Below are 13,157 nucleotides of genomic sequence, written 5' to 3' on the forward strand. Positions count from 1 at the left end.
GTCCAGGATAGTATTATTTTTCTTTTCTTTTAAACTCCATGTTGGAATTTTTTTTATATTGTACTATATTGAGGTAATTTTTTTTTAACAATCTTTGGTAGTTTTATTATGTATATAAAAGCCTTTCTATATAAAAAAAAATTAACCTTTTAATATTAAATACCTAAAATCAACTTTCAAAGTAGTGTCATGCAATTGTGAATTATTCTGTATATTTAAATACATAAAAAATTATTTTTAATTATCACAGAATAGTCATTACATAATTATGTTTCATATAATATTTTATTATTTTCATAAATTCATTTTTACAAGGATAAAGTTTACCGGTAAAAACTTTATAATTTTCATAAAATACAATGATATTTCATATTTTGAACCAATATTGTTAAAAATGTAATTACTTGACAAAAAATATACCATTTCTCATTTCTTTTGATTGATTTTTGGGGCCTTCTTAGTCTTTGACCTTTGGTATCATACTCTAGTATAAAGTAGTTCCATAATTTTTTTAAAAAATCAACAGAAATATAATACATCAAATTTTTTTAAAAAATCAGAATTTAAATAATTTCATAACGTAAAATTTTTAGATCACCTTTAAATATGAATTCTAAGAGATATAATATTTTTAATATAAAATATATAATTTTTTTTTTTTTTAATACACTAAAATAGAAATTGTTTTTTAATTTAAAATAAACTGTAAATTAATATTTAATTACCTTAGAAGAAGTTTTAGAAGGATGTACAGATGATATTAATGAACTTCCATAATTAACACCCCAGACAATATGCCCATGTTTTGATGATCTGAAATTAAATATATAACATAATCCATATAGTATAGCTTATTCTAAACTGATTAGCTATAGATATTATAAAGATTTTTATTTTTTTAATTTTTAAACTTGTACTTTAATTCACTGATTATAAAAATTATGTTAGATAATAAATAATCCGATAATCGAAGATAATTATACTATATTTATTAATAAAATTAATGCAAATATTCTTTAGGAATATAATTTAATGTTTAAAAATATGCAAAATTACTCTAATACTAATTTCGTATGTAATACTAATTGGACACGCTACAAAACTAACATTCTTATTAATACCCATTGATCCACATTTTGTAGAATGATTTTTTAAAACTAAAAGAATTTGGAAGCTGAAATTTGCAATGCAGGCTTGAAATCTAATGTAAATTTGCAGAAACCTTTCTGTAATTGTTTATGAATCTTCTATTAATGGGAAAGTGTGATAAAATGGTCTCCAGTTAAGAAAATTGACATGCAGTTGTCTTGTAGTTTGAATGAATGCTACTAGACTGTGTGCAACACTGCTAATGTGAATACGATACAATTAAGAGTGAGCCAACATTTAAATACATCATTGTATATGATTATAAAAATAAGTAATACATTATTCTGTTTAATATAAAGTATCTACCTGTGTATTTTTGAGATGTTTTCTCAAAAACAATCTTTTCAATTTATTTCTATTTTTAATACAATGTAAAGTCATGCTGATGAGCATAATTTAAAAAATTAATCATAGTGGAATAATAATAACCAACTGAGTGAATTCACTCAAAGCTCACATTTTTGCTAATTTATAACACGATGTTGAACTTATACAGTTTTACATTCTCTACTCAGATGTGATTTTCTAAACATAATCCAATGACAATCATGATAAAAACAAAGTTGCAATGTCAGTTTAGATACCAGTACCTACTGCTATTTAAATGATATAGAAGGGATTAGAAGACAATTTAAAACTTGCTGCAGATTTGATAAATCACAAAATATTGCAAACAATTCCGGATTATTTTTACTTTTGATAATTTAATTGTGGCTGTTTATTTTTAATGTTAAAATAAGTATTTGTAACTCTGTGGATTCAATCATAATTTTGTTTGTTTTTTGTATGATATACAGCTATATACTTGCTATACAGTACAAAATTATTACTTTTAAAATAAACTGAGCTAAATTTATATTGAAATTATTTAAAGAAATTATTTTTGGATTATATCTTCAAGGCTATGGACAATATAATCTGCATATCTGCTTCACTAAATGATGATAGATGGCCATTGTTCTCTTTGTTTATATAAATCTGTTGCTGAATTTTAAAATCCGGAAATAAAAATCATTTATGATCCTTTATTTCTTCAGTCTTTCAGAAATTTATAATTTATTTTATATTCACAGAAAATGAGTTTCATTATGTATGTATTTATCAATCTTTTCATTTCCATGATGTAAGTGCTTAAGTAAATTATTTCTTAATTTTCTAGTCAACAGTAAGAGTAAAAAAACAGTATAAAAAAAAAATAATAAATTTTTTACGTGTAGTCCTTGAAAGAAAAAAAAATTCATGAACAGTGTACAAAAAATATTTACATCTTTAATCTAATGGTTTACAACTGTCACGACTATTGGCGAACATGGTAGTTCATTTATGAAAAATATAAAACAATTGTAAAATCTTTATTACAATTTAACTAGCTACAATTTGAAAAAAAACCACAGTTATCTGCTAAACTTTATTATTTTTTGGCAGCAGAAAAAGATATCTAACATTTTATGTTAATCCCATTTTATCAGTGAGACAACAAATTCCACTTTACTATAAGTAATCCAATAATAAAAGGATTATATTGCAATACTAAAAGCAAAAACCTGTAAACACTCAATGACTTTCAAGTGGTTTTAATAAATGTTGAAATTACAATTAATTAGTATAAAAATTCTTCATCTGTAACTAGTTTAATTACACTTTAAGAATAACTATTTAATAACAGAAAGTTTTCTGCGCATTCATTATATAAGTTAAATTAAAAAAGACTGACAACACAGTCAGCCCAGGACTTTCCCATCACGTGGCTCCAACCATATTCTGGGAAAGTCCTGCAACTGTGGGTTGTTTCTGATGCATGGCTTACACACAACTTAACTTAAAATATCTATTATTTTATTTAAACATATTTTTTCATTTATTTAATTCAATGATTCTAAATAAAGCACGCACGCATACCGTATTTAATTCCCGCAGATATGACGGTACTAGCAGCAATGGTCGGCATTAACTAGCTAATGTAATTTCACATCTTACATAGAACAAATTTCGCTTGTATGGTTTACACTGATGCATTTGCGAGGCTTAACATACCAGGTACCGAGTCGACAGAGCGATCGAGTTAAGACCCAGCCAGACTGAGTTAATCTTTTACACTTTAAATATTATTCATTTATTTAATTATACTGCTTACCTAAGACGTCACAACATAGCAGACAACTACAACAGCATTTTTTGGGGTAAAGGTGCAATTCTGCAAAATGTTTTTTGGCAAATATTGTTATTTTTTAATCGTTAACAAATGTGCCTAGAAAAATATGACCTTAATTAGGTGAAATCTCAAAATACTGAAGGTAACCTAGCTCTACATCCTCACCCCCTTGACCTTTTAAGTTGAAAATTTAATGGCATCAATGCCCTATATACAGAAGTAATCTGACCAAGTTTGGTCAACATCGGTCCAGTAGTTCTGGAGATATAAGATGATTTAGAGGCCAACATCGAACAAGCACACATATATATACAATCATTAACATCTGGAAAATTTCCATCCCGTTTTTTTGGATTCCTTAGGTGTCAAAATGTCAAGATCCATTGAAAACCACAATGCCCAAATTGGACAGATTAAAACACTTTCCCATGTAAAGCCTATAGCTCTGCTATAGCCGCTATCTGGACGGGAAAGTAAACAGTATGATAGTATATGAACAAACTTTTACAGCGTAAACCAAACTATAAGTATACTAGCTTAATACAGAACTATATTTTGTTGACCTTCTTTCTTTATTTAAAAAAAAAAATACTGTAATTTTTTATTATATATGCTTATTTTATACATACACACAGTATGTCTGGAAAGTTCCCGAACTAAATTAAATTAAATACAGATTTAAAGATAAACAAATTTACTCACATCAGCTCTCTACATAGAACCTTTCTCTAGTTATACACACACTGCAGTGCTGGTAGAGCCCATCAAATACTCTGGAGAAATCACTTTGTGGGATCACCTTCAACTGCATGGTGCAAGACCTTTAGATGGCCAGGATGTCGTCAAAACAGCAGCCTTTCATTTTCAACTTGAGTTTCAGGAACAGAAAATAGTCTGCTGGAGCCAAGTTGGGTGAGATAAAACAATGATTTGATTTGCGGTGTAATAACGTGTTGAAACTGTTGTCATGTGTGCTGCAGCATTGTTGTGCAAAAGTCCAACTGCCCGGATTCTAATCAAATGCATCAGGCATTTGATTAGTTCCAAACAAAATTTAGAATTCACAGTTTGACCAGTTGGGACAAATTCATGATAAATCAGGCTCTTTGAGTCTAAGACTGCAATCAACATCGTTTTCATTCTTGATTTTTGCTGCCTGACTTTCGCCGGTCTTTGTGCTCCAGGACTCAACCATGCAGAAGATTGACGCTTTGTTTGCAGATAATACATGAAGCACCAGCTTTCATCCCAAATTACAATTTTTTGCAAAAAATTCAGGTCGCTATCGGCAGTTTCAACAAAGTCTTGAACGCAAGAAAGATGCACCTGTTTTTATTTTTCAGTCAAGAAGTGTGGAATGAAATGAGAGCACAACTTTCAGTGGTTTATTTTTTCTGTTGGAATTGTACGTATCACATCTTTCAGGATGTTTAGCTCTTCTGCTATCGTACAAAAGGTAAGATGAGACTGTTCAAGCAGGAGTGCGCGCACTTTTGCAACGTTTTCGTCATGAACAGCTGTTGACAGCTTCCTGCTTTGTTCATCGTCATCCAACGACTCTACCATCTTTAAACCACTTCCACCAAGTGTATGTTGTAGTATGAGATGCAGCTTCATCACCGAATGCTTGCGGTGCATAGAATAAGTTTTAATGAAAGATTTTTGAAGTTGAAGACAAAATTTTATCGCACTTCTTTGTTTCATATTGCGAGCTCGTACAAGGTCACATGAACACAATGAACGCAGCCAACTGGAGGAATGAAACATGATGAAATTTTGTGCACATACTCATCAGACATTGAACTACATAGTTCCTTGGTTGCCCAAGAGATGGTGTACTTGTGTCGACTACAAAAATTTAGTTTGGGAACTTTTCAGACCTGTGTATGCATATATAATATATATATATATATCATATTAAACAAATAGTAAAATTGGAAAGTATTTTCACAAAGTGAGAGTTTCATTAACTGCGAAGCAGGAAGTAAAGCTGTAGAGGCTAGAACCCTCCCCTGTTCATCCCCCCGACCAAAGTCATAAAAGTAAGACTCCCATCAGAGCAATTTAAATTACATATGAGAAAAATAGAATACAAAATTATTTTTAAATAAAATTGAATATCAATTTTAAAAAACTAATTGGCAATGAAAAATGCTGGCAAAGTATTGCATGACTTTCTCGGCTATGCCGATCAAGTCATGATGACCAAAATAAATTTTATCATTTCAAATAAAAATATATTTGACTTTCGGAGCTTCCTTATTCTGTGAGGAACATTTAGAAAACATTTCTTTATCAGATGTGATCCTTAACAAAAAAAATAAAGTATAACTTTTATGAAAGTAATGAAATAAATTGCCTTTCATTTTCGTTTTACAATAAAATATTTGTGCTAAATCTACTTTAATTTTAATAGCGCTTTAAGCGATGAGCAAAATACAAAAAAAAAATTTATAAGCAATGAAGAAAAAAAATTGAATAATAAAAATAAAAGAGTTAGATCCAAAAAATAAAATAACAGAGTAAATATTTTAGAGGTATGAAATAAATTTTAAGAAAGATTTTTCTAAAAATATTCATATACATGTTAAACTTAACAAATTTTCTTAAGTAATGTTTTCTCTAAATCTAACTTCAATTGAGTTTAAAATAAGAAATAGAAAATCTTCAAAAAAATTTTCTACATATTAGTTCTGGGGCTAAAATTTCTAAAAATTCTAGATGTTTCTTGGTACCTCTATATATGAAGTATAAACTTTAAAAAAATATTTAAACTGAAGGGAGATAGACAAAAAAACCATATACTTTAGTTATAAAAGGTTAAGGTTGAATTTTCAAATTATTTTTATAGGCATCGTAAATAACAAAATTACTTTCAAGTTTTTTCTAAAATGTCTGAAGAAAATCTGTTTTTTCGAGATATCCCCACCCCTAAAACTAATTTTGAAAAAATGAATATGATCAACGTCCGATATATGGAAATATTTGAGCCAAATTTGAAGAAAATCCGTTACATCAAACCTGAGATAAAAGGCCAAAAGCAGTGGGACATATACGTACACATATATATACACATACTTTTTTTTTGTCTAGGTGAACTAGTTGGATAAAACAAATATTTGTAAAAATCCCAATAGCTCATTTTTAACATGACCACCATTACTTTCCCTTTTCATACATCTATTCTAGCTATATTTTCTAGAAAATTAAAAAAATCATATATATTTTAAAAAAAGGAAGAGATTATATTGTTTACCACGATTGTTACATAGAATCTCTGAAAATTTTGAATTATTAAATTATTCTCATCAAAGTATTGCCCAATATTATTTGAACAAGGGCATTTTATAAGTAAGCATAGACATAATTTTCTACTTTGTAAAACTAATTGAAGATTTTCCTTCTAATTTGCCATAATTCTATTTAAATTGCAACTTAATGCAACATGTATATTGTGTCTGAAGCCAGTGTTGGCATTAGAATTTATGATTTATCATTTTTACCATCTTATTTGTTTAAATTTTTAAAGAAAAACTCAAAATAATGAAGACTAATTAAATCATCAGAAAGATTCTCAATCAATGTAAGAAATCATCAATATAATCTCCCCTTGGTATTAATTTTGATTTGATATTCCAGTAATGTACATTTAGCTAAGAATATAACCTGAGCTCACTAATAACCTGAGCGAGAAAAATCAGATGGTTAAGAGAATAAAAAAGCCTTAGTGTACAAAAACATATGTTAAGTAACTTAAGGCTAAACACAAATCTTTTTAAATGTAATCTATTCAGATGTTTTAAAATATTTTCTCATGAACAATAAAAAATATCACATACTAATTTTAGAAATTGGTCAAACTTTTTTCAAGTGTAATTTTTCAAATACTTTTTTTTAAATAGCAAGAAGAAAATTATGTTACATACATTTCATTATTATCACAATAATAAAATGGTTGATTGATGACTCCAGCAACAGGAATACCAGAATCTCTAAGGAATGTTCCAATTAGTACTGTCACACAAGGCAAACCAGCAGTAAAGACTCCATCAGATTTTTTATTCTCTGCACTTATGTATTCACCAGTTGAATCTTGATTAACAAAATATAAAAATAAAAAAATTATAAAGAAAATAAAAGATAATATAAAAAGTATATTAAATTTATAATAAACTAAACTAATAATATAACAGTGGTTTAAAAATAAAAGTATTTTGTATTAACATTTGCTGGCAAAAGTTTACAAAATAGATAATAGCATCAGCTAAATGTTTAATTAAATAAAGTAAAAATGGTTTTTTCTCACTTCTAATACAAAGAGTAGTGTGCAAATTAATCCAAACACAGAAATTTTTTTTGTTTATTTCGATGTTGTGGTTACACTGCTTGACCATACCCTTGTACGCCTATTAAATTACATATACACATTTTTTTGGTGCACTTCATTTAAATTTTTTCATTTGAAAGTCAGATATGTTCCTCCAGTTCTTTAATAAAGTGGACAGTTACACAATTGCATTGTGGTGGACACCACATTATATCACATTTATTTGTGGTATCCATATCAGTATTTTATATTAGTTTATATATTAATTTTGTTTCACATCGCTCAAGTAGATATGTGGTGTTAAGTGAGAACGTGTCAGATCCGTAAAAATACACACATTGGTTCCGAATTAGACTTCATATCCATATTTTTTTTTAAACTTTTTTTTAATTCCTTGTATGAAGGAAAGTATTGTGATTGTGAAAAATTTTGGTTTCCATATTTCAATGGAAATTTTGACCATCTCTGATTCTATTTTGACTAGTTTCGGTGATGTATGTATCTCGCATAACTCAAAAATGATTGGTTGTGCCCCTCCTCTTTTGATTGCAATCGACTGAACTTCCATGGTAGTGTAAAGACACTTATTTTCAACCAAATGGTTCTTCTGTGTACAAATCCTGGTCAGACATGGTAATTTTTATATGCTGCAAAATTCATTTATCATGAAGTTATTATAATTTGACATAAAACTGTTGTTGCTTTGAGAATGAATAAATATATAACATGTTGCAATCCAACATAGTCAATGTGCTAATATGCCATGCTTATTTATATATAATATTCGTATATGTGCATCTGAATTCAATAAAATTTATTGAAATCCATTATTTTTTTTATGAATACACCATTACATCATACAATTTCATATTTTCTTGCAATGTTTAAAAAATTATTTTTATAACACTATACATTGTACAAAAGTTTTCTTTATGGCCATTAATGTCATTTCTATCATCATATTTTTATTACAAACATTTTTAACAAACTGAGTTAGCACATCTGAATGTTGGAAATTAATCAACATACTTCTATTGATTACATTATTTACTACAGATTATAGAGCCAGGGCTAGAATTTTCCTAGCTGCACAATGTGAACTTATTTCAAATCATAAAAGATTTACTATAATTCATATGCCACATATAAAGATTCTTTAACTGCTTTTTTAAGTATTTATCTTCACTTTTTTTTCAGTAACATTCACTATGTTATAAATGATTCATTAATTTTAAATAATCATTTTTATGCGAAGTCATTTCCCTTCTAAGTGACTGACTCATACACTTTAAATTTTATGTCAAGCTTCTCAATTAGAGAACTAGTCACCTAATATTACATTATACTTTTATACAATTTCTCTGAGATTAGTGTTGAAATGAAAGTAAAACATCAAGTCATCCCAGTGAAATGACAACAAATAACATGAAACATCTTTTAAAGCCAAACTAATCCTGCTAATAACTCATTTAGAAATAATCTTTTCTTCATTCTTGACTGATTAATAAAATCATTTTCTTCATTTTTATCTTTGAGATGCAGTTTACAAATTACTTATTTTACAAACATTTTCTCAATAAATGTTCCCTTATCTTCAATTAAACTACATTTAAGATCTTTTGAATGAACTGCTCAACACCTTTCTATTACATAATAATAAAGTTGTTAAAAGATACTAAAATTAACTAAATAAAAATTTCCTTTAGAATATCTCCCATAACTCTTTTAACAATAATGCATATAATTTTATTTAACTAGATTTTTTTTTTTGGATATCTCTAGTGGAATTTGCTTCTTTTAATTTTAAATTAAAGCGTTTTTAAAAAACTTAAAAAAGCAATTGGTCAAAAAACATCCAATTTTACATAAAATGACAACATTTCTCCATCTAATACACACTATATACAAATTAATAAACACATTACTGCACTGACATTAAGCTAGGTTTTTACTTTTTTAATTGTGTGCCACTTATAAATATTTCTGTCAGATTAAAAATTTTGCAGCATCAATACTATACAGCTTCACTAAAAACAAACCTTCTGATAGCAGTATCACATTCACAGTATTTTAGTAATATCAATATTAGTGTAATAAATTACAGGAAAATAAAGGAAAGTAAAAGCTACGTAATATAACATGAAATCTCTCCAACCATGAATCTTATTAACATTTGTGAATCAGAACATGTTGAAGAATATTAATTTTCAGGGTAAATTTTTAAGTAACCAATAATAACACCAATGAGTACTAGAGAGAATACTCTGTTAAACTCTTTTTAGCAGCTTTACTAGCATTGAAAAGACAGTAAAAGTCTGAAGACTAAACACACAAATGTAATGTACAATGTTATTTACCTGCATTTTTAGAAATCTGCTGTGGAACAAATTTTTTCTTTTAATTTTAGATTAAAACACCTTTTTAACACCCACAGGTAAAAGAGCATTTGAATCATATGCATCATCATAAAAAAATCTGTTTAATATAACTTAATTACAAGTTTATAGATAAGTAATTAATTGAAATAAGTTTACATTTGATGGACTAATTTTATACAGACAGGATATTATGAATTTTAAACTTTAATTTGTTATTGTTTAAATATAAAGAGGAATAGTTTATCATTTAAAATAAACTGGATTATTTTATTAATTATTTTCTTTATAAATTATATTTTGTAACACAATATTTATAATATTTTATATTGCAATATATATTTTACAATTTTTCTTTATAATATTTTCTAACTTTTCATTTATTAATCTTCTGCAGTACTCATTAACTAAATTTTTAGCTGTAATATAATATAATATATAATTTTTTTTATTATTTTCAAAGCTTTGTAGCATCTTCAATATATTTATTTTAATTAACGACTTGACCTATTTATAAACAACAGATTGCAACAGTTGATTTGTATGATTTAAATTCCAGAATTATTACACAAGTCACTAATGTAATTCAAGCATATTTAATAGTAAAATAATATTAGTAACTATTGCAATATAAAAAAATAAATTACCTTAAAAATAAAATTAAAATACTCAAATTACTAATAAAACAAAGTTTAAGATTGGGTCACAAAATAGCTCTAAAATAACATTTTAAATCTTTAAAACACGCTCTAAATGTATCATAGTGATAAATTAATTAGAACAATGTGACTAAATATAATATTCTAAAAATATCCATACATTAAAATATTTAAGACTAACAGTAATGTAAAAAAAACATATATTTAAATTAAAAATTACAAAAAATAAATTTACCCAAATAATTAAGAAATTAATGGCAAAAATGTAGCATCATAAGTAGTTAATTTTATTAAAAAATATAAACACTACAAAGATAAAAATATAAAATTAGTTCATCTAATATGACTAAAAAAAAGTCAGGAAAAGATTGTGAAAATATATGTTTGGAGCGTTGCTTTATATGGAAGTGAAACATGGAAGTGAAACTTGGATGATTGGAGTACCTGAAAAGAAAAGATTAGAAGCTTTTGAAATGCGGTGCTATAGGATTCTTAATGTTAAGAATCAGATGGGTGGATAAAGTGATAAATTAAGAGATGTTGCAGCAAATAGATAAAGAAAGAAGCATTTGGAAAAATATAGCTAAAAAAGGGACAGACTTATAGGCCACACATTAAGGCATCCTGGAATAGTCGCTTTAATATTGGAGGGACAGGTAGAAAGAAAAAATTGTGTAGGCAGGTAACGTTTGGAATATGTAAAACAAATTGTTAGGGATGTAGGATGTAGGGGATATACCAAAATGAAACGACTAGCACTAGATAGGGAACCTTGGAGAGCTGCATCAAACCAGTCAAATGACTGAAGACAAAAAAAAATGACTAAAATCTTAGTTAATAAAAAAAACCAATAAAATAAATTATGAAATAAAAAACTGTCAGTTTTAAAATATATAAACAAAATACATGAATGGTACAGAAAAATTATTTTAAAAGAGTATATATTTGTACCTATAAAGCAGCTTGTCCTGACTGACCGATTTATCAATGGCCAGCAAAACCAAATGAAGATAAATTGATGAAAATTTGTATACATGTTCTTATGGTGTAATTTCACACTATGAAAAGATTTTTGAAATTCAGAGTTTAGAGGGTTAAATTGAAGTAACAATGAAATTTACAATTTTTTTTAATTTCTTGGTAGCAATTGTTGATATAAACTTGATTTTTGGTGTGTGTAATCTTCATGTGAATATCTAAACCCAATTTCTAGTTTTTAAAAATTTGACCTTGAAAGGTAAAAAATATTTGAATAATGACTGCCAGTTTTCCCCATTTCCGTGCGATACTAAACACTCAATTTGATCTTGCAAAAACCCTTCAGATAAAACTCTAAAAATCATTTTTGAGATTTTTGATTTCTTAAAAAACATAATTGTTTTTTACTTACTTGTATGAAGTAAAGGAAGTATTGTGATCGTGAAAAATTTTGGTTTTCAGATTTCAACGGAAATATCCATTTTGACCATCCCTGAAACCGTTTTGACTAGTTTCAGTGTGACGTTTGTACGTATCTCACATAACTCAAAAATTATTCGCCACAGTATGTTGAAATTATGGATTTAGGACTGTTATAACATTTAGTTGAGCATCTCCCTTTTTGGTTGCAATTGACTGAACCAAAAGTATCCAAAAACACCCAAAATCCAACTGCAGTAATAAGCCCTCATTGAGAGCTTTATCATAAGCAGTACTTATTTTCATTGGTTCCAGAGTTATAGCCAAATAAAATTTTAATTAATCAAATATTTGGATCTTACAAGGGGAAGGGGCAGATCAGTTCGAATCCAACTTCATCTCCCTTTTTTTTATAATATATATATATATATATATATATATATATACATATTTTTAATTTAAATAGATTGATTTATTAATAATTATTAACCTCTAATTGTAAAAAGTTCATTACAATAAATAATATTTCAATAACAAAAAAAAAATAATATGAAAAAAAAGAAAATTATTAATGATATAAAATGTTTAAGTACTTTTCATTTAAATAAATGTGTATATGTAATTTAATAGGCAAACAAGGAAGTCATGTGGTGTCCACATCAGAATTTTATAATTTTGCTGTTTTATGCTACCGCTATTTAATCAATCTTTGAGATTTGGCAATTATACAATGGTAATTTATACTTGTAATTCTGATTATGAATTCCATGAGCAAAGCTGCAACAAAAAATCTAAAAACCAATTAGTGGGTCCAGTACTGACCCAAACTTGTTCTGAAGAAATTACAATACATTGATAGTTTTTCTATAAATTGAACAGGCTTTAATTTTTATATTATTATACTCACATACATGAGTTTAATGAACACAGGGGCAGAGAACCCTCTGGCTAGGCAGTCCCTAACACATATATTGTTAATAAAAAAAATTAATGATATAATCCAATCCAGTAATTATGAACCATTCAATCTCATATTTAAATAACCTGAAAATGTTTAACAGTTACAATATAATGAAATATAACAGTCAACAACATGC

The 13,157-nt window shown here is 27.2% G+C and overlaps 1 protein-coding gene across 1 annotated transcript in view; it reads right to left on the reverse strand.

The window, feature by feature from the left end:
- Ipp (inositol polyphosphate 1-phosphatase) overlaps positions 1–13,157 on the reverse strand; it is a 40,893-nt gene that overhangs the window by 2,506 nt on the left and 25,230 nt on the right. The window contains exons 4-5 of the mRNA XM_075375440.1: positions 7,228–7,393; positions 726–813 (exon numbers count right to left, since the gene is read on the reverse strand). Of these exons, the coding sequence (XP_075231555.1) occupies positions 726–813; positions 7,228–7,393 (254 nt within the window). The remainder of the gene's footprint in view (positions 1–725; positions 814–7,227; positions 7,394–13,157) is intronic.

This window comes from Lycorma delicatula, chromosome 9 (genome assembly GCF_047948215.1).
Source record: "Lycorma delicatula isolate Av1 chromosome 9, ASM4794821v1, whole genome shotgun sequence".
In the NCBI taxonomy this organism is placed as follows: domain Eukaryota; kingdom Metazoa; phylum Arthropoda; class Insecta; order Hemiptera; family Fulgoridae; genus Lycorma; species Lycorma delicatula.